Source organism: Desmodus rotundus, chromosome 4 (assembly GCF_022682495.2).
Source record: "Desmodus rotundus isolate HL8 chromosome 4, HLdesRot8A.1, whole genome shotgun sequence".
Taxonomy (NCBI): Eukaryota; Metazoa; Chordata; class Mammalia; order Chiroptera; family Phyllostomidae; genus Desmodus; species Desmodus rotundus.
In genome coordinates, this window is record NC_071390.1 from 170395179 (window position 1) to 170422729 (window position 27551).

Genomic DNA, 27551 nt, shown 5'->3' on the forward strand with positions numbered 1-27551 from the left:
GGCCCATGGCGTCTGGGAGGGAGCCTGAACACCAAGCACAGCCACGGACTGCAGTTGGAAACGCAAGCCACACTGGCCGGACGCTGGACTGGACTGGACTTTAATATGGCACAGGATCTCTGGACATGGAGTCCATTTCTGGCCCTGATTTTCCATGGTGGGACAGACAGAGGGAGCCCAGGGGCCGCCTGCCACAGGAATAAACCATCTCGCCTCCCTGTAATCTCCCGTGCATGGGTCCTTGGATTGCTTTCCCTGCGGTCCCCTGGAAGAGCCTAATTTCCACCAGCAACAGAGCGACTTGTCCAAAGTCATTCAGTTCATAAATGGCAGAACCAGGATTGAACCTTAGCTCTTCCTAGGACTCTAAAACCTATAGTTTTAACCAAGGCATAGCAAACTTTTTTGTAAGGGGCCAAATAGTAAACATTTTTAACTTTGCAAGATACAGTCTCTACTGTCTCTACTCAGTTTTGCTGTTGTAGCACAAAAGCAACAACAGACAATTTCTAAATAAATGGGCATAGCTTTGTCCCAACAAAATTCTATTTCTTAAAGTGGCAGGCCAGATTTGAGCCCTTGGCCATGCACGGCCCCCATTCTCAACCATCATAGTAGACTGCCTGCTAACAAGGGGGAGTCCGAGCCGAAATGTTTGTTAGATGATGTCCGAGATGAACTTCCATAGTTTAATTACTGTCCAGCTTTTACAATTACCATTCAGGAATCCATCCCATCTACAGAAATCAGCATAGGCTTTGAGTCAGAAGCCTGGGGTCTGTCTCCGGTTCTGCTGCTCACTGCATATCATACCCCAGGCTCAGTTGCATATTTCCTCTGAGCCTCCATCTCCGACACAGGGACAACAGTGCCTGCTCCCGACGGGTGCCTGGGGCTGGCACAAAATATCCCACAGAGATTGCCCGACACAGGGCCCCCCACGCATCAATAAGCCATAGTCACGGTTACAGTTAAATTGCAGGGTCCCAGGGCTCTTTAACCCAAGACCTCCATGTCTTTCCTAAGGAAAAAAGTCAAAATAATGAGAAATAGAGAAAAATGTTTACCACAACATCATTTATAATGAAGAAAAATGTAAACTCATTAACATACCCAGCAGTAGAAAGTATGGCTAAATAAATTCTAATATATTTGTATGACACAGCAGAGTTTCAAACTCCAGATTGCAACCGTTCACAGGTGGCAAAATAAATTTAGAGATTAATTTAGACAAGGATTCTAAAAAAAAATTAATGGAAGAGAAATGGAAATAGAGTCATAACTTTAGTTCCTGGTGCATAATTTTATGTGTGTGTATGTACATATAGGCTATTATTTAAAATGTAATTCTTAGTGTGGTTTTGGGTCTAAAATGTTAAATGTTCAGAAGCTATTGTGAGAGTATTTTATTAGATTAAACCATATGAAATTACTATTCTTAACAAATATGGTAAAAAAAAATTAGCAATTTCATATGGTTCGATCTAATATGTGGTTATTGAATGATATCACAATAAATTTTCAGCGATGTGGGGAAATGCTTACAATTCTAAGTGAAACATACAGAATTATATGTATACCATATGACCGTTGCTATAAAGATGTGCTAAGCTATGCATACAAAATGGAAATGGTTAGTGTGAATAGGCGATAGGATTATTTGTTATTGCAATTTTCCTTAGTACAGTTTTCTATAGTTTTTATATAAATCAAGCTTTCTATGTATATATTTATTATAATTTGTATTTATGATGTTGTTTAAAAACTCATTAATGTTAATGGCCTCCAGTGAAATCAAAACAAATAACTCTCTCCTAATTTTGTTTAATATGACTGTAATCACTTATCAAGATACTAAATTACCTAAATAGACAGTATTGTATATCAGTCAAGGTAAGTACATTATGTCTTCTACATGATAAAATCTAGCTACAGGTCTTGGAAAATATAGTTCTTACTATGTTTTAGACATGTTGATACCTTTTATTAGATCCAAACAAATGCAACTTCTAGAAGTGCCCAAATTGTATCTTTCAAATATTTAATAATAGCTCAATCACTGTGGATGGGAGGTCATGCCACAGAAAATTAATAACCTTTAAAAAGTTTATGAAACTATGTAAACAAGCACATAATAAGAAATATATGAAACATGTGTATCAATTCCCCTACTGGATCTGCCACGGCCTAGCTAAGTTAACCACTTGAACCCTTGGCAGGTCACTTAATATTTTCTCACCTGGAAATGAGACTGAATGTTGCAAATGCCCCGAATGCATGATTCTAAGCCATAGTGCTCTTGGGCAGGTGGGAGGCAAGAGGACTATGCTTCCTGGTGCGGTAACCAGCTCTCCGTAAATGTTGGTAGATCAATAAAGCTGGTACTATCAAGACTGGTTCCTGTAAAGCACGTCTCTACAGCCTTTGCCTTCTTTTGTTTTGTCATAAGAAAATGGATGCTAGAATTCAGTATCTACCCCCCTTATCATTTTTAACCATCAGGGAAGCCCCAGGCGTTGAAAAAACAATCCTTCCCCATTGCCGCCCCTGGCACCCTTGCTGGAAATCAATGGCCCTGGTGTGTGAGTTTATCCCTGGATTTTCAAGCGCACTGCAGTGGTTTATGTATGTGTCCAATGCCAGTGCCATGCTGTACTGCTCTGTAGTGGGTTTTGAAATTGGAAAGTTGGAGTTCTCCAACTTTGTTTTTCTTTTTCAATATTGTTTTGGCTATTTGGGGCCCCTTGCCATCCCATATGAATTTGAAGATCCGTTTTTCCATTTTTGCAAAAGAAGTCAATGGTCATTCTTGATAAATTTGTTTAATAAAGTGGGAATTGAATACTTCCTTAACATAATAAAAGTCAGTATCATGCTGAATATAAAAACACTCTAAATAGTCTCATTAAATTCAGTAACAAAATAAGGCAGTCTACTATTATTGTACATATTATCCAATAAATTAGAAATTATTAAAAATATAAAAATAGATAACAGAAGTAAAATTAACTCCATTTGAAGCTAAAACAATCATAAGATGAAACACCCAGGAGAATCAATTGAAAAACAATCATATACAATAGGAACACTCTCTTAGTGGACAGCGTACAAAATCATTATACAGAAGTCAATAGCTTTCATATATTCTATACAAATAAAAATTACAACATATAATAGAGGAAAATACCTCATTTAGAACAGCCACAGAAAGACTAAAACACTAGAAATAAATATGCTTAAGAAATAGGAACACACACTTTGGAAAAAAACAGGAAGATCTAGAACATGCCAGAGTTTGTTACGCTGAATAACGGCCCACCAGAGTCCACATCCTACTTCCGGGAACTTGTGGCTCTGTTACCTTACAAGGAGAAAGAAGGCTTGCGGATGTGACTAAGGTTCTTGAAGTGGGGAGTTCATCCTGGATTATCGGGATGGGCCCGATGTAATTGCAAGGGTCCTCATAAGAGGGAGGCAGAGAGATCGGAGTAAGCTATGACAATGGACAGAGGTCGGAGTATGAGCTTTAAAGATGAAGGAAGCATTCACAAGCTGAGCAATGGAGGTGGCCTCTAGAAGCTGGGGACAGTGCGGGAGCATACTCTCTCTTCAGATGCCCTGGAGGCAGGTAGTTCTGCTTCTGCCTGCATGCCAGCCCAGTGAAACCACTTTAGATTTCTGAGCCCCAGAACTGTAAGATAATGAATGTGCATCATTTCATACCACTAAGTCTGTCGTGATTGGCCGCAGCAGCAATAGGAGACCGATACTCAGTGACAAATGTGATCTGAACAAGGGAAGTGTGTTCTACAGTCTTGAGTAGGAAGACTCATCCCAAGCACTTGTCAAATCTGCAGGAGTTGATCGAAAACTTACCTCAAACCCTATGTACACCCCTGACTTTAAGAAGCAAATGCTATCATCTCCATTCTCCAGACAGGAAAATTGAGACCAAAGGGTGTTGTCTGAGAGCACAAAGCTCTCGAGTGACACAGCTGGAACTTGAACTCAGGGAGTCTGGCCTCCAGCTTCGCGCTCTTCACAGATGCCCGCGTGCCCGCTAGAACGTGATTTCTAAGTTAGGTTAAGGGCAGTCCTCATGTCTTCTAACGGGTGTTTTTCATGGGAAGGGTGGCATGCTTGTGTTTGTATTTTGAAAGATACCGTTGTATTAGGTTCTTTTCTGGAAGAATTGCACGCCCTTGTACCGGAAAGCCGATGCCGCTTACAGCCCACATCTTGCTATTTGCGGTGTCTGTTCTGATACAATTTCCAATTCCAAAACTGACTTAAGTCACAGTTCCCGACGAGAAGATGAGATTGTTTCCTCTAAGGTGCGGTGGATGCTCACAAAGGATACTGAGAAACAAATCACCGAAAATACATGGATAATTTGCTAAATAAATGGGTCAAAATCCAGAGGGCTGTAGTCATCGCTGCCATCATTGAAGGGAGGATTTTACCTGAGTTTGTATTTTACTTTTTTAGAAATGTCATATCAATTTGTATTTTTTATTTCTTTTTAGGATTTCATCAAGGGTCTTTCTATTTTGCTCCGGGGGACAGTACAAGAAAAACTCAACTGGGCATTTAACTTATATGACATAAATAAAGATGGCTACATCACTAAAGAAGTAAGAAATACTTCTCCAACAGCTATCCTTTGGGACATTTTCATTTTTTGACTTCAGAAAGTTATTTGCAATTATTAATTTGGAAATTACTTTTTCAGGAAATCTAAAATATTGTATGTAGTGGTAGAGAAATATTCTGATAAAAAATGTGGAATGGATAGGAATAGTTTATGATAAATCTGCACAGTGGATATAAAACATGTAAGAATTATACCCTGGTTCCTAATGGCATTTTAATAAACACAGTGAGTAAAATATAGACTGTGGTTGGAATTAGACAGGAAGAAAATGTATCCAAATCGTTTTAGAAGATTTGGTCTCTGCCCTTCCCCGTCCCCATATAACATGATCTGGACGGAAATGTGCCATTGTGAAGCCATATAGATTGTGTGATGACTTGTATTGTGTAGAAAATGACCTGATAGAATGGTGGGACCCCCCCCCCCCCAAACGCTTCTAGGCAGGCCATGCAAGGAAGAAGACCCACAGACCAAATAGGGTATTCATATCAAATGCTTCATTAAACTAATGTGCAACATGATGAGAAGTGGTAAAAAAGAGACGGGGTAAGGTAACAAATTTAGGCTAAGGTGCAAGTGGGGTTGAAGAATCCCCTGGATTCCCCTGGGGAGAATCCCCTGCATTACCGGACTCCTGGGAGGGCTCAGAGTTCTTCTGTCCTGTCTCTCTGCCCCTCGAAGAAAAGATATCCTGGGCCAATGACATGAACTTGCTCTGCTGGAGACAAAGGGAGGGGTGCACCTGACCACAGCTGTAGTGACACAATTCGCCTGCTCCATAGCCGTGGGTTTTACTTGTGTTTCTTGAGCAGAGGACACATGGAGTCCAGAGTGTTCCTCACCAATGGACGGCTGAATTAACACCTCATGATTATGAATGTTTGTGTATACTGAGCATATCCTGAATAGTTAGTGCCTCCTGTATATTCGGTATACAGTAAGATAAGCATTTAGTCCTCGGGTGTCTCGGGAATACTAGGTATCTCTTTGTCCCTCAACCCTTTTCCAGCTCTTCCTCTGTCTAGTACGAACATGCCGTTCTTACCACCCACACCTAATACATCTCCTGTTTCTGCCTACGGCAAGCAAACTTCTTACTACTTATCTAAACTCAAAACATCCTTAAGACTTTCACCTATGGTTCATAAACTACAGAGTAGTTTATTATTTATAGTAGAACTAAATACTCTGAAAAATAAATGTATATTACACCTCTATTATCAACTCAATTCAGATTCTTTTATGTGGGAACTCAATAAGAAGGAAACAAATATGTACCAATAAATCTGAATGTCTAAATAATTAGATATCATTGTCAATGAGATTGCAAGTAAGTCAAATACTAGATTTTGTTTTAATAAAATAATAATGAAATTTTAAGGTGTATTCCAGAGTCATTTGACTGGTCTACCTGTGTGATTTTTTCAGTTAAAGCCACAGGGAACAAAAAAATGAAAATCTTAGTGAGCTTTGAGACTTAGTTTTAGTATAATTCTCATGATGGGGAGTTATATTTTATTCTCAATAAACAAATTGATAATAACCATGTAAGATCTAAAGGAATTCAATAAAACAAAGATAGTCTGCGTGAAATCTATAGAAACCCAAACATTAAATCAGAATATTTCTGATCAAGTTTGATATGTGGGAATTTACTTCACTTTTAAACCAAGATCAGAAATATTTCTTACATTCTGATTCTGCTGCTTTTAATGCACAAAGCTGTTGGCTTTTCCTCACAACCAAAAGGCATTTAATGAAGAACCAAAGAAAAGTGAAAAATCTGAAATCGAGTAGAAGGAATCTGTGAAACCTTCTCAGGGTGGCGTCCTTGCGCATTACGTGCAGCCTCACGGGTGTGCCTTTGGCTTTCCAGGAAATGCTTGATATCATGAAGGCAATATACGACATGATGGGGAAATGCACATACCCTGTCCTCAAGGAAGATGCCCCCAGGCAACACGTGGAGACGTTCTTCCAGGTAGGATTGCAAAAAGAAGTCAGAGAGAAACAGGGAGAGAAACTGAGAGGAAATTTGTTTGTTTTCAAAGTGTCATGATGATTCAAAAAAATATAGAAAGACTTTCCTGAAAGGGACAAAACAACAGAATATACACCACCCTGCCACTTTAATAATTCTGGTTTTGAATTTATTATAATAGTGATAACTTCACTTACTGAACATTCGTGGTGTCTCTAGATAGAACACTAAGCAACTGCCGTGATTCATATTTTTTGTTTTGTTTTTTGGAGGGGCTTTTTTTGCATTCAGTTCTCACAAGAACCCTATGAGGTTATAAATCCTCATTCGCCCCATTGAACAGGTGAGAAGACCAAGGTTCTGAAAGTTTCGGCACATTACCTGAGCTCTGGCATAGCTAAAGGGCAGGATTTTATCCAAGTCAATGACTCCAGACCTACACCACGTGCTGGTGACAAGGGAAGAGCCTAAAAGGGGTCAGCCAGATGATTCCTATCACTAAGAAATTATTAGTTCATGTTCTGAAGCAGTTTCTCCCATTAAACAAGCAGTGGGCTTTTTCTCCCCTGCCCCCCACATCAGCAGCAGCTCATTTGGATCAGGTGTGAGGATATCGCAGGGTAATGAACAATTTCGTTCTTTTCTTTCTGAACAGAAAATGGACAAAAATAAAGATGGAGTTGTTACTATAGACGAGTTCATCGAAAGTTGCCAAAAAGTAAGTAATGGTAGGAAAGGAACTTTCCTTTTGCTTTCATAACAGCTAGGCTGAGTATCGCCAGCCAGCCGCCACTTTGCCACTGTTACACAGCCGAGGTAACAGCTGCTCTGCTCTGTAACAAGTCCACTGCTCTGAAACAGTCACCAATTTCTACGTTAACTAATCAGCCCCAGGAGAGCGCCTGCAGCTACAGAGGTAAGCCCTGCAGATGCAAACAGTGCCCAGAGACTTCAGTTTTTGTTCCTTAAACCTTTTAGAGCACAGGTGGCAAGTACAAGGCCTGTGGGCTGAATCCAGCCCTCCACCTTGTTTTATTCAGCCTGGCACCTTGTTTCTACCCGGCGGCAGCACCGAATTCTTGCTTAACTGTTAAGGAACAGTTACATTTATTTGGTCCTAAAATACCATTCAGCCCTTTAAAGGCAACCACGAGGATGATGTGGCCCTCGGTGAAAATGAGTTTGACACCCCTGTTTCAAAGAGTATTCATCATTGAGAATAAAACGTGTGTGATTTAGCCCTGGCTGGCGTAGCTCAGTGGATTGAGTGCTGGCCTGTGAACCAAAGGGTCTCTGGTTTGATTCCCAATCAAGGCACATGCCTGGGTTGTGGGCCAGGTCCCCAGTAGGGGGCGCGTGAGAGGAAAGCACACAGTGATGTTTCTCTTCCTCTTTTTCTCCCTCCCTTCCCCAGTCTAAAAATAAAATAAATAAAATGTTTACCAAAAAAAAAAAAAAATGTGAGATTTAAATTGCTCTTTGCCTGGACTTAGCCTACAATGTATATGTTGTCTATTATATCTCCATAGTGTTGCAATTCCGGTACAGCTAAGTATTCATCACAGCCCAAGCTTAGGGCCCATTTCTGAGAGAAACATCTTTGCTTTAATGCATGTGGATGAGAAATGGCTGAAGCAGTAATAGTCCTCAGGCACATAAAACAAAGGGCAGGAAATTCTCTCGGAGGAGAAATCTGACTGGTGGGAGGCCAGGTTTAGCTTACTTAGGGTTATTTGACTTCATGTGTGGCTACAACCACAATTAACAATTTTGAAAACATGGATGAAGTTTGTTGGTGCTTTAGCTTTTCCACTTATAAATTGATACACTTTCCCTTTCCTGGTGCCTGCTTGTTTCCGTACTCGTATTTCAAGCCGGTGGTCTTGGAGAGCTTTAACTTGATGGCGCCAACTTGCTGGGTGCTGTTGCTGTGACTTGGCTCCTAGGAGTGGAAGTCATCATTAGTTCAGCCATCGTTAACCACTACGACAGAAAGCTCACCGAATGCCATTCACGTACAGCCTCCACTGCCCCCATAATGCCCACAGTCTGTCCCTTATGTTTCTAAGGAATTTGCTACACCAAATGCAGCCACCGGGCAATGGTTTTCCCCAAACAATTCTTTCTCTGGCACTGAGAGACCATTCACTTTTAAAGGCTCCTAAAGGCCACACAGATTTAGCCCTGACATAACCAGGGAAAGGTGCAATTAGTGCAAACATGTCCCAAAGCCCCAACCTCCATTCCTCACGAACTTGTCTCTAACTCACACACACACCTGTTTCCTTCTACATGTCCAAGTCTGCAAACCACCTGGAGTGCCAAAATTTGTTTATTTGCTCACTTTGTCTTACCCTCTTTGACTCTCTAGTTTCCGTTCTGGCATTCTGGCTTAAGAAACATCCTCTATTAAAGAGTTCAGTGAAATATTTAAAGCCTGGTAGACTCAACAAAGCGTAAAATGGGCTCTCCAGCTGTCTCTGTGGAGCACGGACGGAATGCCGTTTACACGTACAAAGGGTATTTGAGTTCGGGGTACGGGGGGTCGTTGGAGACAGGCAGTATTTAGAAGAAAACAATGTGTAGCAGGTCCTCAAATTACATCATTTCCTTCAGGGTCGTTCATTCAGAGGCATCTCATTCAATGCCGTTCATTCAACATTGTTTCGCTGTAATGTTGAGATGCCATAGGAACTTAACCCTTGTTTATATCTGTACATCCTTTCGCTTAGTCACAAAACCTATCAGTGACGTTAGTGAGGGTTTACTGTACTGTCCCTTGCAAATATGCTGAATTTAATCCCGCTGTTTTTCCCTTACAGGATGAAAACATAATGCGCTCCATGCAGCTCTTTGAAAATGTGATTTAACTTGTCAAATACATCCTCAATCAGACAAATGTGAACTGTTCTACCACACTTCAAAGTTGGAGCTACCACTTTTAGCATAGATTGCTCAGCTTTACACTGAGGCATATTATGCAAACCAGCTTTATTATGAAGCAATTCCCAAAAGATTTGAGTTTTCCACTTTTAAATTTGCATCCTTTTCATAATGCCACTGAGTTCATGGGATGGCTTCAGTCATTTCACACCCTGTGAATATTCAAAAGTAATAGAATCCGGCATATAGTTTTATTGGTACTTTAGCCATGGGATTATTAAGACTTTCACATTATCGGTGACTTTAAATTTATTTTATTTTCTTGCTACTCATTTGTATGTATTCAACCCCAGGATTTTAAGTGGTTTTCTAAAATATTGGCCTGTGCATTTAATTTCCAGAAATTAATTTTCATGCTTGTATGCTGTGATTCTATTCATGTACTTTAAGTAAACAGGATTACCACAATTGAAGAAAGCAAACACATAGTCCCAGTTTCAATGGATTTGCCACCTTCTGTTCAAAACATCCATTTATCTGGCATTTTTCAAATGTAAAACAAATTAGTTTATCACCAAATGTCAGCATATGCCTGATAGCTTATTTAATAAGCATTTCTTAATTTTTCATAAATACATATACAGCTAAGGTCTAGACCATGTATATAATTTTGGATTTGTTCAATCTTCCAGGTTGACTGTTTTCTACTGTCATTAGTGGAAGTCCAAGGTGTGAAACGAAGCGAGGATGTTTATAGGCTCATGCAAAGGGTCAGGACCTCTGCCCTTCAGTGCCCGGGAATGCTTAATAAGAAGCAAATTTTAGCCCTGGCCACTGTGGCTCAGTGGATTGAGCACCAGCCTGTGAACCAAAGGGTTGCCGGTTCGATTGCCAGGCAGAGCACATGCCTGGGTTGTGGGCCAGGTCCCTTGTAACGGGGTGTGCGAGAGGCAACCACACATTGATATTTCTCTCCCTTTCTCCCTCCCTTCCCCTCTGTCTGAAAATTAAGTCTTTTAAAAAGAAGTAAATTTTAACAGCATCGAAAGCCTATTGCATCCCCTTCCCTGACTTCCTCGTGGCACCTTTATAAGTTACATGCCATCAGGGATAAAGAAACCTTCATCTCCCCAATGTGTGCTAGAAAGAAACAAGCAAAAATCACTTTGAGAACTCCAGTGATTCCATCATAGTGAGAACTCCAACACCAAAATGTAGTTGAAAATGAATACAAGTGCTAAGCAACTTATCTGGACTGTGTTATGATTTAGCTTATCATAAAACTCCAATAATGCTGATTCTTTTCAACACACTTAAGCCAAAACTGTCCAGTTGCCACATTAGTAAAGATACACACACCTTCGGTTTTGCAGAAACATCACAGAGACCAAGAGGCTACAGGAGGAGGAAACTTGCCACTGTCTTGGCGACGACAAATCAGGTATCTATTCTGGTGTAGAGATAGGATGTGGAAAGCTGCCCTGCTACCACCAGTGTAGAAATTCTAAGTAGTACAATACATGTACACTGAAATCCGCCATCGCGTGTTCGTGTAAACTCGACGTGCACCTTTTGTATTTCAAGAAGAAAAAATAAAAGCAAATAAAATGTTTATAACTCTACTGTATCTTACAGGTTTTTATTCTAACCCATTTTATCACTACTAGATTAGAAGTGGTTTTGCTTGTGGCTTTTTCTGGGTTGTAGATGTCTTTCCCTTGGGTGGTGCTGAGGGCAACGAGGAAGAGTAAAAGCAAGGCTGGGGGCGGGCAGGTGTTCTAGGTAATGTGACCCGAGGATGTGGCAAGTGCCACCTGAAGAGAGTGTTTACCAGATGGGGAACCAGGAAGCACAGAAGATCTGAAGGAGGATGAGCATTTCAGCAACCACGATGCTTCAGAAATTACTTTTATTCTTTTAACTTTCAGTTGTGAGACTATCTAAAGTGAGCCTGCAAAGAGCAAGCTCGACCTGCAAGGAAGGAGCAAAGAGAGTGTTTTCTCGGGCACTTAGGGAACACGGCACGGCTGCCCTTATGCGAGCCTGACCCCTGCCATCCATCCCTCGGGCAGCATCAGAGGGCGCGCATTTGGCATGGATTTGCTGTGACTACTCGAGCTTCCGTGGGCTCCGTTCTTGCCCTTAAGATGGAAGGTCTTATTCTTGTTTTTTATTTCTCTTCTACTCCTTGCTCTTGTAGAATGATCCAGAGTCAGCTTCTATAACATTAACACTCAGAATGATGCCTGTAAATTTCAAAACCTTTTAAAATTTAATTGTTCAACACAAGCAAGCCTAACAAAATCAATGAACACATATAAGAGTTTTAACATTTTAATTTCAGAATCTCTTCATGTACTGAATTCAGGCTATGAAATATAAAAATAACATTTACTTAAATACAATTAACACCTAAAGTTTAGGTAGTTTTAATGAGTTGTAATAAACAACATACTTATGAGAGAATTTACACATTAAAAAAAATTTTAACTAGAATACTCTGGAAAAAAATATTCCCAAGCATTCTACATTATAAAATACATATTTACAAACAATAAACAGTGAATTCACAAATGTCCACTATTTTAAATTTCTATACCATTGATAAATATAAAATCCAGATATGGCGAAATGTCTAGAAATAGGTGAATAGCTACAGACTGATTACAAAGGGAATGTTGTAAATAAAAGTCATTAGAAAATAAATACAAACACATCTACTGTAAATCAATAATAGTTGTTCACACAAACCATAGAAATAGAAAAATAAACCTCACAAAACTGTTCTATTACAGAACTTTTTAAAATACCTTTCCTTTATTAACAACGTTTCTTTGTTGTTGAATAAACTTCCTATGATTCAGTGGAATTGACTACATTCATCTCAAACTAGTAAATATGGATGGTGGCTGTGATTTACAAAAGAACAGACTGAGGGGAAGCTGAAGAGACTCCACAGGTGTCGGCGGGCTGCGTGTTTAACACCCGTCACCCGGCAGTAGGACATTCTCGTCGGCTCTTCCTCAACAACGTATGGAGCAGTATGTGGGGATTTTAGCTTTGATGACCATGAGGCTTTCCTGTTAACAAAAGAAAAGAAATTAGTCTTGTTACTACCATGGAGGGTTCCTCTAACAGGGATTACATTTGCAAAAGCATGTTCAACAGGTCAAAACAAACAAAACGAGGTAACAGCAGAACAATGAAATGAGAAGTGAAACTTTTTCAAGTTAAACATAGGTGATCTCTTACTTAAAAAAACTTAACAACTAGAGAAGTAGTTAGGAACCAGAATACCAGTATTTGAATCCAGCCTCTGCCAGCCACTTCCCTGTCAAACCTGGAAGTAATTAGGTCTCTGTGCCTGTTTCCAGAGTTTTCAAGGGGGATAACAACCAAACCGGCTCTGAGGGGTGTAGTAGAGATTAAATGAGTTTACCATCTAAAGAGTACTCAGTGAAGGAGCCGGCACGCAACACGCTCCCACGTGCTCAATAAAGATCAAGTTGTGGGTAAGTGCACACCTACCACAGCTGAGCGCGTCACTTAGGAAAAATAAATCAATCGAGCTCAGAAGGAACCAACTTCAATTTAAGGCCGGTTACGAACTGCTTAGTTGTAAGAAAATGACACTGTGACTGTCACTGATATTTCTGTTTTCCCAGAAGTTGAGTCTTTCCATTGGTGTGATACATGCAGGCCCTAAGAAATGAGACACTGTTACAGAACAGACCCCGGGTGGGGGGTGGTGGTGAACGATGTACTATTACAGAATGGACCCCTGCCTTGTGTTCCAGGGGCCCCCCCCTGCCCTACCGGGTTCGCCATGCCCACTGCTAGGAAAAGATGTCTCTCAATGGCAGAGATTGGTGAAAAAGAAAGGAATTATTTATTTAAAAGTTATACAGACTTACAGTAATGACTTAATGTCTTCATTAAAATATTAAAGTCCTTTAGAATACCCACAAACACACACAGTCCTCCCTTCTCCCTCTGCCCAGTCCAGGGTACCATATCTCAGGAAAAGAAGTAGAAGTCCGTGGCTCAGACAGCCCCTCAGTTCCCAGCACCATCAGCTGTGTCTCCACTAAGATCTCCAGTTAACCCAAATCATGTGGCACCTTCTCATGGCCCACCAGCAAGAGTCCTTTCTCCCCTTTTCTTCCCAGCAAGGTCTCTCCTGCTTCCTAAGCCACGTGGCAAAAGGGAGCACCCCAAAGCCGCATGGTCCTGTCACCAAAGCTGCATGGTCTCCACCTTCCATGGCTGCCAGGCCTGGGTTTAAATCCCAGCACCCATCTTCCTCTGCAGCCCCATTTCCGACTCCTCCCACAATCAGTTACACCTGCCAGCATTCCCATACTTTTCCAGTTCTACTGGGCTGCCATAGTAAGTCTGGGCAGGCGTGGCCCCATGACATGGAGCCAATCATCTCTAACTCTCCCGCAGGCCCTGTAACCAGGGGGAGTTGCCTCCCAGTTACATCAAGGGTTGAAGTCACTCCCATCTCCCCGGCTCAAAGCAGGGCCACGGAAATGTAACACATCTATGAAACCAGTTAAAAGTTATAGATATGTTAAATGACCATGCCAGAGGTTATCTGCAAACTGTTGCTATACAAAACAGCTCTCAATGGCCCTGCTCCAAGTGTCCCATCCCCCAGATCAGACTTATGGGGATAAGGACATCCTATATATATATTTTTTTTTTTTTTAATATTTCCTGGACACCTTGAGTTTTGGACCCCATTACAAATCCCTGTTTGGGGGCCCCCTGGCTATACCCTGTATCAACACTCACCACTGAGATTCTTTTTTAAAGACTCATCTCTAAATATTTAAAGAAAGAGAAAGAAATATAAATGTTCACATTTTAGAAGCGAATAACATTCATTAAATAACATTCATTAATTTCATGAAGGATTACAAGTATCCAAAGCAAGCATAAAAATAATTAAGCCAGGGGAAAGTCTTTGATATGTAGTAATATGATATGTAATAACAACTGACATAAGGACATTACGTAAAATATGTAAAAGAACAAGTAGAGAAAAAAGTCTGAAGGAATAAATACTACTTAATATCCATTATGACTTCAAAGTCCTTTTTTATTCTGTACTAGCTTGATTCAGAACTAGAGAGAGAGAGCAGTAGAAGAGGCTCCCTTGGCAACCATCTCCAGTACCCCGATCAGTCGACCACACCCTTGGGAGCTCCCCCTCCAAATCTTAGTGCGCAGTTTCTAAACTTCATGCACAAACGACCCCTCCTTCCCAGGCACAGCCATACAACCTAACTTACTGGGCCCGGCCCTTTCCACCTGCCCCATTCCCCACACCTGTGCACAGGATGTTTGACAGCCACCTGGGAAGAGATTCTGAGTGAAAAGCTGTGCCATCAGCAAGCATCTGGTCACTCGCATTTCACAGGCAGGAAAGGACAAATTCATTTTGCATCCATTCTCAGAGCAGCAGGCACATTTGTAAGCAAGAAGAATTCCCTTTCTGCTAAGGAGGGACACCGGACTGGGTGGGACACAGTTTGGTATGTCACTAGAAGGTGTCTGAAGGCTGGTCCTCACCTAGGACCCCCACACAACAAAGAAACCCATTATCTAGTAGCTTTGGGAATCCCTTCCTCCTCACGAACTTCATTCGAGGCATTCATCATGCAAAGAGTGTCGTCAATTTAAAAAGTCACTGAAATTGGTCAAATTGGGTAATTTAGGCAAAGCTTAAACTAAAACATCTGCCATTTTAAAACTGGATACAATCATATGAATGTCTGTAACTAATTCCTTCAGAACGTACCTAGAATGAAACTAAGTTCTGCAACGTAACTCTGTTAGTAAGATCAAACATGAGCTCCAAAACGAGACGGGACCACTGCTTTATGGAAATATTTCGAGACTGTATTCTCTGAACACTTCTTTCAAAAGATGAAAACTCAGCCCTGCCCAATGTGGCTCAGTGGGTGGGGTGTCAACCCCCCCGCCCCCCCGGCAAGTGAAAGGTCACCAATTCGATTCCTGGTCAGGCAAGCAGTGTGTTTCTCGCCCATATTGGTGTTTCTCCCGCTCTCTCCCTCCCTTCTCCTCTCTCTAAAACTAAAATCTTAAAAAAAAAGATGAAAACTCAACCTCGTTACTTGACATTATATCAGTAATAATGAAACCCCCTCCATTCTTGCCCCTTCTTGCAGGTTAAAGTAGCCACCCCTGTGAGCCTGCACCCACGCAGAGCTCAAGCGCACACACGCTGCCGGGCAGATTTCTGCAGACATCGGGAAGAAACCTCATTTCAATCTGCGATTATGAGAAAATTATACACTTTTTTAGAAAAAATGGCAAATGGAAGGAAAATACTGTTTTTCAATGAGCTCTCTACATTAATCTGCTCTTTTCGAACTTTTAAACAGTTAAAGCAAAACATCCAAAAATTCAAAATGAAGGGAAAAAACCCTGGAAAGCCACCCAAAGGGCTACGCAGTAAGCACAGTGAAAGTGCACGGGCCCTGAGTCCCTTCAACCTGGGGCAGAATCCGAGCCCGTGAACACGGTGTGACCTCGGCAAGACCAAACGCTGAGCTCTAAAACAGAAACAGTAACGTCGACTCCTCGTGGTCACTTGTGGCTGATGTGAGAGAATCTATGTTATACAGTGAATTCTGTGATATGACTACAAGTAGAAAAGTGATTACGACTTAAAGACGAATGTACTACTTACACTTCCACCATGCTGCTCCAGCTTCTGTAACACACTGGTGATTGGCTCTTTGAATTTCTTGTCTCTTAGTCTCTTCGAAAGCTTTAAAAATAAGATTAGGGGAAATAAAATGATTTGGAAAAGCAGTAATATTCACCATAAGTATAAGTAAAACTTCACTAAAAAACAGGCTAACCAAAAATAATGTCCTTGAACCTTTCCTGTACATGAGCACCACTTCATCTGCTTTAGGCTCCAAGGCTTCTTCTAGGAAGTGTCTTACTGAGATGTGCATATAATAGCTGCCACTCTACTTCTTGGGAATAAAAATCTATTAATTTAATTATTTCAAATAATACCAACCCTACACAATCTGCCACAGTGTGGTATCCAGAGTAAGTGTTCTATGAAATTGCATACTTTTCCATTTTATAATTTGCAAGAGCATTTGGAGAACTGTGATGGAAAGCTAAGCCTCTCAAACACGTGTTTCCGATAGTAATATACAATTACATAAGAGGGCGGATAAGCTCTGCATATAGTTCATAGCTCATCAACATGGGCATGATGCCACTACATTGCTCATAATCTGTGTGCGTCAACTTCGCTTACTTCTTATCGCAACTCTAAGTTCTGTCCATCAGGAGCTTTCCGCTGAAAACATCTAAAGAGTAAACTGTCATTGGTTAAATGTTCTGTGAAACATAAGGATGACTCTGGTTAAGATAATGAGGTTTATTCTTTGGGCTTTGTTTTCTGAGGTTCTGAATCACTTGAAGCCGTCACATCATGAAGAGAGGGAGAGAAGGCACGATGCACAGTCACGGCCACTCGCTGACCTTTGCAGTACTTACACTTGTGAGCAGATGTTTCAGGTGGTCATTTAGAGAAGGACCGACAAGGACACTTAACTGCACCAGAGCATTTAATCCTCTTTCAAAGACTTCATCTTCTGAATGAGCCTGTGGAGTGTTGGTCGGTCAGGGGTGTAGAGATACGAGGGGAAAGAAAAGAAAAAGAAAATGTGTTATGAGAAAGGACAAGCCGGGAGAAAAAAAATAAGATTGAATGTTCAAAATTAGAACATGATCAACCAAACCCAGAATTTAAAAAATAACCTTTAATGCAAGACATGTAGAAGCAACATACAAATTTTATTAAAAATGAGACTGCAACATTAACTAAGATACATCGCAGCATGCAGAAATACTGCTGTGAGGTTCATTGCTTTCCCTCATTACTCAAAATGTCCCATTTTACTTTTAGTGCACCCTTTAAAGGTGTTGTCAAGTAAATGATTATCTGGCTCTGAATAAGAGTGACTTAATTCTGCATATATATCACAGTAACAGGTAAAAAGCTAATTTTCATACAATTTGGAAGAAAAGGAAGACATAAAATATCCCAAATATACCGTAGAAAATTCAAAGAGTAAAGAATGTACCAGGGCTGCCTTTAGCACAGGGATCAGTCTGGGAAGCAAAGGCACGGCTTTTTCAGCAGCGTCTTGGACCAGAAGCAATTCTCGAAAACCCTCTTTTGAAACAAAGGTGTACGGATGTTTAGTCTCTCTCAAGCCCTGACAAAGACCCAAAACAAAACAAAACAAAATCCACATTAGCTTATGCTAGTAAGAAAAACTTATGTGAGAATCAAGTCTTATTGTTTTCCTAATCATGACATATAATTTTAACCTTACAGTTTTAAATAAACAGGAAAATTGGAGAATAAGAGACATACATGAGACAAAGGATCTCTATCCGAAGGAAGGGAGGGAGGAAGGGAAAATAATAAGAAAAAAATTAAAGAAACAGAAAAAAGAAACAGGAAAAAAAGAAAAGAGAAACAAAAAAAATGAATTTTAAAAAGGAAAGAAAGGAAGGGGGTAAAGAGAGAAAGGGAGGAAAGGAGAGAAAAGGTAAATAGAAAAAAAGGAAGAGAAAAACATACTAGTATAATAAATACATTTTGTATACATCCCTAAATACTACCCGAGAGCACAATGCATTAGTCTGAAATGTGTGTTTACAAACATTTTATGAATGCATAATTATTGGACCCTTTACCTTGATTTTATAATTTGTTTTCCTGACACAAATGTTAAATAATATAAAAGAACCTATTCAATTTTTTTAATTCTATAAAAGCACCTCCATGATTTTCTACTTAAAATGTACAAGAAAACAAAACCTTAGAAAATTCTACAAAAAAACATTAGGGCGTCAACAGCAGTCACCCAAGAAACACACTGTTCATACAGGACTAGGGACAGGGACAGGGACAGACCAGCCACCCACGGTCTGACTTGGTTTGAATGGAAACCGCTGATGCTCTCCTGATTTGACTCGTTCAACAGAGATGCTCCTCCACGTTGAGTCTAACTGCTTTTATATTTCAAGTATGCACATTTCAACCATTTACCTATAAATACCAGTGTAGACTAACCTCATGCTTATAAAGCTGATTAATTAGCTTCTGATAATCACATGCCAATTACCGGTATACGTAGTTCCTAAGACAGTGTAGTGTTTGAATGCCTATCATTTGGCTCTTGATTCAAAAGTAAAGATTTCAATTTACTGATGAGTTACAAAATAACATTTAATGTAATTTTAAAAGATATTTTTCCCATAAATACTTAGGAGAGATGGCATATTTATTTACCTCAGCTAAAGTAATGAGAAGAGGATCAAATGGAAGATTTTCAGGAGGACATTCCCACTGTAATCTGTGTTTTACTGAACCATGGACCAATCTACAGTATAAAAACCAGTGAATGTAACACGAACAATGTAATCATATATTAAGCAGTGATTCTCTAACACAAAATACTCTTTCTGGAACATAACCACATCAAAATTATTTTGTAACATGTAGGAAAACCATGACTTCAAACCATATTACAAAGACAGGTTATAAAGCAATGCTTACAATCCTACAAATCCTTACCCTTTCAGCAAAACTGTTGCAAAACTAAACAATCCCGTATTTGCTAAATCTACAGGTTTGGAGCTCAAGCATGTTGTTATCTGTGAGTCTCAATGCAAATGTTACAGTTGATACATTTCAGTCATCATTATAACAAAATAATGTACTGAAAATAAAAAATACAAGTGTAATAATTAGAAACAAAATTATTTTAGAACAAACATTGTTTTTCACATACAGACAACTGAACGCTAACAGAAATGATTTGAAGTCTAGCCAGAGGTTATCCGTCTGAAAGAAAAAACGGACTTCAGGAAGGAGACACGGCCCACGCAGGGTAACAAAGTGGCAGCCCCTTGGATTAAAGTTCCTGCTGCTGCTTCTTTCTTTTAAACAGCCTGCACTGAGGCATAACTCACATGCAATAAGCTGCACTTACTTAAAGTGCACGGTGTGGTGAGTTTTGATGTGTGAACATACACATCGAGCCGTCACCGCCATCATTAACAGGTAACTTCTTTACCACCCTCAAATGTTCTCAACTTGACTCCTTCCTCTGAGTGATGCTCATAACAGCAAGAGGCCTCAGGGACACTGTTTTACATTTTTAGCAACAATCAATTGCTCTGGGTGGGTAAGGAAGTATAAGAATGTTAACAGGGTTTCGATTTAGAATATCATTGTCATCCAAATCTGAAAACACCATTGAAAATTACATTGCTTATATATTAGAAAAACAAAGCAAAACAGACAAGGATGTTCTGATTATTCTTTCCACAATGAAAAGAAAATTCTCTATCAACTCTATCAGGCTAAAACTGAATATACTCATAAGAAATAAATGATTGTAGAGAGTGAAATCTCACAATAATATCACTCTATTAGTAACTTATATTGCTTTCTTTAAAATAATCCTGAATTCTCTCTAGAAAGGTGGAAAGAATTAAATCAAAAGTAAGCAAAAACAGACATACGTACCAATTAAGAAATATTATTACAAATATAATTTTGAAGTTTTTAAAATTTTGTAACTTAAAATATACTTATTTGTATACTTAAAATATAATTTCAAAAATAAAAACACTTTTATTAAATTGTCAACTTTCAGTTTACAAACAAAATAGGATGATGTATTTTGTACCCTGCACAAGCCAATGAATGCTTATATTGTTTCAGAAACTGGTTCGATCAATTTCTTAAACTATTTGGTGGCTTACTGGAGATCTATTGATAATTCTATTTTGGAAATAAAATTATTTTCTTCAACAATGTCCCAGGATCTATACCAATCTAAGCCCAAAAGTGTAAGTCACCTTTAGTTCAACCTCCCTCATAAATAAAACTTTCAATACATTCAAACTGAGTATTGCATTGATTTTACTCAATTATTTTGAATAACGTGGTGAGCTACAACTTGCATTGATCTTACCTGCAAGGAATACCTCCTTTGGAGTAAACAGCTGCAAATGCAGAAGGGGCTCGTGATTGTTCACCAAACTGAAATAAAATATGACAAAAATACAATAAATATTACTCTCACCTCCACCTTGTTGGTATCTAATCAATCTTAATCCTGCTGAGGTCAGAGGCAAAAGAACACCCTGACTTTCCGGCCACTTTCAACTTCCCAGTGTATCTCTGTGCTGAGAGCAACGCAACTGAGAAAGGCATCAGTCCTCTCGGGACTGAGTGAATACACAACCACAGACACACACCATGTGTTTCCTTTCACCCCTACCTTGTTTCAGAAGGCTCGAAGGTGCTGAAACCATTTATATAAACAGATAAATATAATACAGATAAGCATACAGTATCATAAATAAGATAACACTTCTCATCCTCTCCCCACTGTGACTGGCCTTTTAAGGTGAGAGCTGAAGGGAGCAGAGGTGTTACGTGAGGGGAAGCACTCTTGTTTTCAGCCTTCAGCACATTTTCTGCCTGTCCTCCAGCTAGGTATGGGTGCTCTGGATGGTCAGAGAACCTGTCATTTCCCAAACTGGCCTTCTGCTTCCGTAAGAATCAAAGGCTCACACTGGGCAGGAGTAATAGGGCTGGAGCCTGAGCAAGACCCTCAGAAACACATGCCCACATGTGCCTGCCTAGACATGTAACTTCACAACTCTCAGTTTTGCTACCCATTATTATCTTATGAATAGATTAAATCTGGACCTACTCTCAAAGGGGATTTAAGAGGTGATCAATCACAGCAGTTAAAAAAATCACAGCATACAGAGTTTCAATATAATTGGTCAGAGACCAAAGATATAAAAAATAAATATTTCACAACATAGTACTCTGAATACAATCAAATGAAACAGTTGTTTAAGATATAAAATAGAAACTTACTATGCATAACTAGCTAAAAAATTTTTAATTGCATGCAATAATTAAAAAATATACTTAAAAGTTTAAGTTCAGAATTAGCCCTGTTCCCTCTGGAAACACACATTTTGAGTAAAAATACATATGAAATTTCATTAAAATAAAATATCACAATAAAAGATTCATTTGCGGAGCTTAATCCATGTTCTGCATAGTAATTCACAGCAACAGTAGTATTTTATTCATCGAGTTATAATTCCTGCTGAGAAAAATATGTTTTAAAAATTGTTTCTAAGTAAGAATCATATCAGATAAGTAACTGAAAAAGGGTCCCTTATATTAGGAAAAAATTAAGACAAATCAATTAACTATGAGAAAAGGAAGCAACAGCAAGAAAGTATCAGAGTATTCTTCAGGATTTCAATTTTCTTGACACTGTGTAAATTACAGAAAGAAGCAAAGGAACATAGATTCTCAAACTGTTTTTCTTTTTTTTTTTTTTTAAAGAGAGACATCATCCTTTGAAAGACAGGTATTTTTTATAGATTTATTTATTTATTTTTAGAGGGGAAAGGAGGGAGAAAGAGGAGAGAAACATCAATGTATGGTTGCCTTTCAAACACCCCTACTGGGGACCTGGCTTGCAACCCAAGCTGGAGACCTGACTGGGGAATTGAAGCAGCAACCCTCTGGTTCTCAAACCAGCACTCAATCCACTGAGCCACACCAGCCAGGGCTCATTTTACTTTTCTAAGTCAGATAATGTCCTGTTTCTTGGAACATTCATTGTATCCTTGCCTAAGTATCTGCCATATTTCACCGGCCATCAAAATCAGAGAACCAGTTATTCTCATAACCCCTTTCCAGGGCTGAAACCACTATCATCTTACCCCATGGAAGGCTGGGCCAAATGCACCTGGTATTGTTGCTCAGGTGTGTTCACTTTTGGATAATTCACTGATCTACACACAATTATGTACTTTTATGTGCCTAAATCTCTGGTTTGTTAAATCTGATTAAATTGCCAGGAAAAGGCAACAGGAGTCTAGCACTGTGGTTAGGATTTCTGGTGGAGCAAATTTATCGATCACAGAAAAATGGTTACAGACCTTTATGCAACTATCAAGGCATGCAATTCATCCTATGACAACTAAATGTAAGTTTATTCATTGATATCAGAATGTCAAATAATCATAGCAAATAAAAAATAAGGCTAACATGCAATTTGTTTTCTATCCTACAATACACACCCACGAATGAGACAGGATATACCAAAACTGGTTAATATCCACTCCACACCTTTCACCTGCGCTCACTTCCACACCCTCTCCACCCTTCGTCATCACTGCCACAGGCCCTTCCTGCTTCACTGCCTCAGCACTAGCACAAGAGCCTTAAGACAGGATCCAAAGGGTTCAACGGTGTGCTAGCGCATGTTACTCAGCTAAATCTACTGAATCAGAAACTTTTGTACCTACCGGGTTAATTGTTTTAGGGTTAAGTTTATCACTTGGTCGAGGGTGAACTTTTCTTGCAGACTCTGGTGAACTGGCTGACGACGAGGATTTGCTTCGTTGAACGGCAGTCCTATGTTTTATTTGTGGACTTGATAATGTCCTTTGGTTAAAATTACCTGGAAAAGAAACCCAGAAAAATCAACAAAAAAGGTGAAAACAATAAAACTCACCCCACATGCATGTGGGTGACAGAATGTGTCATTAATAAAGTTCCCCTCTGCACCGAAAAAGCAGTGTCGTACCCGGCACTCTGCTTCCCAGCCGCACGTCTCCATGGCACTCTGATTTCTGCATTGCTTCCCCTTTACTCCTGCAGGTAAATGAAACTTGATTTCAAAAAATTTGGAGGAAATTCACTAACAATATAAAGACCAAAACAGAACAGAGTAGAAAATACAGTAAAAGACCCACAAAAAAACAGTATGATATGGAGAAAAATACTTGAAAAGACTAATGAGAAAATATAAAATTATATCATCTCCAGTAAGATCAAGAACAGTAAATTTAAAACTGGCTGAGAAAATGAAATGTATAAAACCACATTTTTTCCCTTCAAATTATCAAAATATACTGTTAGGCACTCAGTTGCAATCCTCTGGTTACAGGCAGAAAACATGAACTAGATTTTTGAGGATTGGTTGGCACGTCGCCTACGGTCTCCACCTTCTCTGGCCTCTATATTTCCAAAGTCCCAAATGTCATCGTCTGCATATCAAGTCCTGCTTTTGCAGTGACGTAATAGACTGTCCCACTCAATGGTCCATGAGCTCCTTGAATTAACTGAACATAACCCAGAAGTTATCACACACACTGAAGTTGTATATCCCTTGTTAACTCAAGGAACCACCAGTTTTCTGGCCCATCAGGCTGAAAAACTTATAGACCATAGCTGTTTCCTTTTCTTTTGCTTCCTCCACTCAACTCTGCGGAAGTGTCCAACGTGGTTTGGCGAGGCAGAAAGAGCTCTGGGCTCAAATCTGGGTTTGCATCTCATCTCTGCCAATTATGAGGCTCACCAATTCAGGCAGATTATTTAACCTCCCTAAGCTCCGATGTCCTGATCTATTAAGAGAGGTGAATCAAGCCTATTAAAGCCGTGGCTGAGTCACATCATCAACTTGCTCACCAGCCAATGGAGGTTCACCTCTCCCTCTTCCTGATTTCCCTCTTTTTTGTTAATGAAAGGGGTTTAGTTCATAACCCATGATTTCCTGCCTAATCGGTGATTTCCTAACGTCTATCTCTACCAAGGAATCCTACACCACACACACCCAGACCCACATACCCAACTGCCCGCTGGGATCTCCAGGCCAAGCTCCAATCCTAAGTTCCCGTAGCCTTTCCCATCTTCTCTGTTTCTCAAATGTTCTTTTCCACGGCCCCCTAATTTCTGCACTGCTTCCTCTGTATTTCAACTTGATTTCTTCCTCTCTCCCTTGCATAACACTCCAGTCATTCTTTTATTAGAGTATTTTCCACTTCACACCTGTAACGTAGTCACAACTGCAACTGCACTGTGAGATCTTCAGTGTGGCAACACAGGTAAAGTCCTTTATGCCTCCAAATGAGAGTTTTCAAATATTTGAGGACAATGACTCTCAGTTTAGTTTTCTCTTCCTCAGGATAAACACTTATACTTTCTGAAGTGATTCCTCACATGAGTTGTTTTAACAGACTAGAAACCTTCAGGAGGACGACAAAGCTCCACGTAGTAACACTGAGCCTGATAACATCCCAAACATGGTGTGACCAGAGTGCCCGGCAGAGATAAATGTTAGAGTGCTTCTGAACACAGAAATTTCCATTTTTTTATTTTAATATACTGACTTAATTTTCTCATCCTACGACCAGCAGCTGACTTACTTCCCAGTATCACATTTGACATTCATTCCCAAGACCTTTTCTGGAAACATGGTCATTCGTATCTCATTGACTTTATCAGGTAATAGTCTAAGACAAGCTAAGGAAAGCTTTAAACACACTGACCTAATACAGCACTTCAGTGATTATTTAACAAGTATTTACGATTATTCCTGGACTGTTTTGAGAAGCTCCTGATGAGGAGCAATACACTAAGTTTCTATTTTAAAAAAAATATGTGCCTCATTTCCAACTCCGTAACTTGGGGTACCTACAGTAACTATTCTAAATGTTGATGCAGACTAGTAAGTTAATATATGTCAAACATTTACACATATGCTTGGCACATAATTAAGGGCTATATTGAGTTTTAGCATTTTCTTTATAATGATACAAAGTGGTTTTTAGTATCACCAGTAATAGTGGGGTTGAGGTGACTAGTTTCCTCCTTTTTGAAAAATCTGGTTTAATAGCTTGGATTATATCAATTTGAAGATCCAGTTTAAGATTAGTTTGTACTGTGAACATACCTGCAACATGAGTTGTTTGTAAAGGAAAAATGCTTAATTCATCTTATGCTCAACTACCCTTTTGGGGGCATTTTCATTAAATGACATGGAAGAGGGTGGTGTGAAAGGGTAATATTGGAAGGAAGTGAAAAATAAAGAATTGCTTCATGTTAGAAATATCCTAAGGCCAGCATTCTCTTACAAAGCAGTATGAAGATTCTAAAGACTCTAGAATCCACAAATCCACTTAACCTAAACACCTAAACTATGTCACAATATCAGAGAGCTCCAGTGTGGGACCCTCACTTTTCCCTCAGGTTTCCTTAGCTGTGGGCATCTGTGTCAAAGCTAGGGACGCATATCTTTCTTTCATTGTTTTGAACAGCTCGTAAGTTCTCTTTCTCTATATGCACTTTCCCCCCCCCCCCCCCCGCACCCTACTTTGAGACCAGTGCAAGAAACTGCTTGCTGAATTCTCAAGGACAGATGCCACATTATTTCCTCTTCCCTAATCTTGTGTTTAGAAAGTTCCAAAAGAGTAATAGGCACCGCACTAAAGTTCCTTCTAATTCCAAAGCACAGCGACAGTCCAATAACCACCTACTCGGTCCCCTTTTACCACAAAGTAAATCCAACGGGCCAGTAACAAGGGTCTTAAAATTTGCTTTTCATTTTCCTAGCCTCTACTCTTCCAACACCATGTATTTCTTAACATCTAAGGCCATTTTAGGGCCAGGGTGTTTTCAAAGTTGGAAAAGGCATGTAGGGGGAAGATGGAGAAAGACTGATTTTTTTTTTTTTAAAGGAGGGTGGAGTTAAGGGCGGCAGGTTTGAATTAAGGCAAACGCAGGCTACTCTGAGCCAAAGTACGACCCAGGAAAAGCTAGGGCGAGCTCTCGGCCCACAGCATCTCGAAGGTCCTTAGCAACGGAGTCCGACAGCCCCCCCAGCGACAGGCCGTAGAGGAAGCGGCCAGGCCCAGATTGCCGGCATCGCCGCGGGACCCCGCACCCGCAGCCCACGGCTTCGGGCACCCGCCCTACCACGTCCCCCGCCGCGACCCGCCCACTAGCCGCCACCCTACATGGGCCTTTTCACCGGCGCCCGCTGGGCCAACACCGCGGTTCCCGCGACCCGTCGCCTGAGTTTGGGGAAAAGGAGGCTGTGCGCGATCCCCGTACCTGGCGGCGCCCTGCATGACGTCAGACGCACGTTACGACCACTAAGCCAATAGCAGGGAAGCCGCGGACGCTCGGGCGGATGAGGGTTGCCCTGGTAACTAGGCGCCCGAGGTGAAAAGGGCAGTTCCCGAGCTAGCTGCGGGGTCTGGTGACAAAAAGGCACCTGGTGGGGGGTGTTTTTGGAGTGAGAGGTCCAGGGAGCAGAGGAGAGCGCTCCTCGTTCTCTGCGTTGCCCTCTCTCCCCAGTCCGTGTACTCACCTCGGACAGTTCTCTGACACGCTTAAAATGCTCAGTGTACTCCAGGTATCTTGCCCTGGCCTAGACCATCTGGGAGCTGAGGACCATGCACTCCAGCCTCGGAGTCTTCAGGGGAGAAAGCCAAAGTCATCCCTCTGCCCAGCTGTAGAATTTGGTTTCCTGTCATATCTTACTAATTCATATGCTATTGCATCAACTGTACATCCCTATTTTAATAATGAAAAGCGTGTGCTTTTTGTACTCTAGATATTTAATAAAACAGATGCTGCAGGAAAATGTCCCCTTCTGATTCCACCAAGAGCAATTTGGGATGTCATAGTAAAAAGCCCACGCCCTTTCAGACCTGTCTCCTGCGTTCCCTTCTAAAGTCCTCTTCTGTTGCTAACCTTAACTGTCTGCTTAGACAAGAGCTAACTGTACAGTTGGCATTGTCTGAACACCCCAGGCAGTGTAACCTCTCCCTGTCTTTGTAGCTCCATTCTTGCTCCCTGAATTTACTACCCCAGAAGCACCTTCCCTGGGCTGCTTCTAGAAACTGTAGTGAGGACTCAGGGAGTGCTCTCTGAATAAATGAAATGAACGAACAGATCCTATAATTTCTCTAATGTTCCGTGAACCTTGCAGACATACCTATCTGAACATATAATCTTAATTATGGTGTATTTACCTATCTTCTCCACTAAACTGAAATTGTCTCCATCAGTTTCCTATCCCCGATATCTAGCACGATGCATGCTTAACAATGCTTTTT

At 40.4% G+C, this 27551-nt stretch overlaps 2 protein-coding genes across 7 annotated transcripts in view; one reads left to right on the forward strand and one right to left on the reverse strand.

Moving 5' to 3' along the window:
- The window catches only part of KCNIP4 (potassium voltage-gated channel interacting protein 4), a 413387-nt gene extending 402262 nt beyond the window's left edge, over window positions 1-11125 (forward strand). For all 4 annotated transcript variants that reach the window (XM_053923250.2, XM_024573680.4, XM_024573679.4 and 1 more), the window contains exons 5-8: window positions 4527-4634; window positions 6531-6635; window positions 7291-7353; window positions 9458-11125. In XM_053923250.2, the coding sequence (XP_053779225.1) occupies window positions 4527-4634; window positions 6531-6635; window positions 7291-7353; window positions 9458-9505 (324 nt within the window). In that variant the 3' untranslated portion in view covers window positions 9506-11125. The remainder of the gene's footprint in view (window positions 1-4526; window positions 4635-6530; window positions 6636-7290; window positions 7354-9457) is intronic.
- A 764-nt stretch (window positions 11126-11889) lies between these two features.
- Window positions 11890-26533, reverse strand: PACRGL (parkin coregulated like). 3 transcript variants are annotated; one of them, XM_045182593.2, is made up of 9 exons: window positions 26445-26533; window positions 23234-23301; window positions 22953-23107; window positions 20579-20646; window positions 18886-18976; window positions 17666-17800; window positions 17076-17183; window positions 16243-16323; window positions 11890-12598 (listed from the first exon to the last, which is right to left on the reverse strand). In XM_045182593.2, coding segments are annotated over exons 1-9 (765 nt in total). In that variant the 5' UTR covers window positions 26447-26533; the 3' UTR covers window positions 11890-12541. The 3 variants fall into 3 exon arrangements, with proteins under 3 accessions (XP_045038528.2, XP_024429644.2, XP_045038529.2); XM_024573876.3 differs by lacking the exon at window positions 26445-26533 and adding an exon at window positions 24478-25531; XM_045182594.3 differs by lacking the exon at window positions 26445-26533 and adding an exon at window positions 24277-24471.
- Window positions 26534-27551: the final 1018 nt, after the last annotated feature.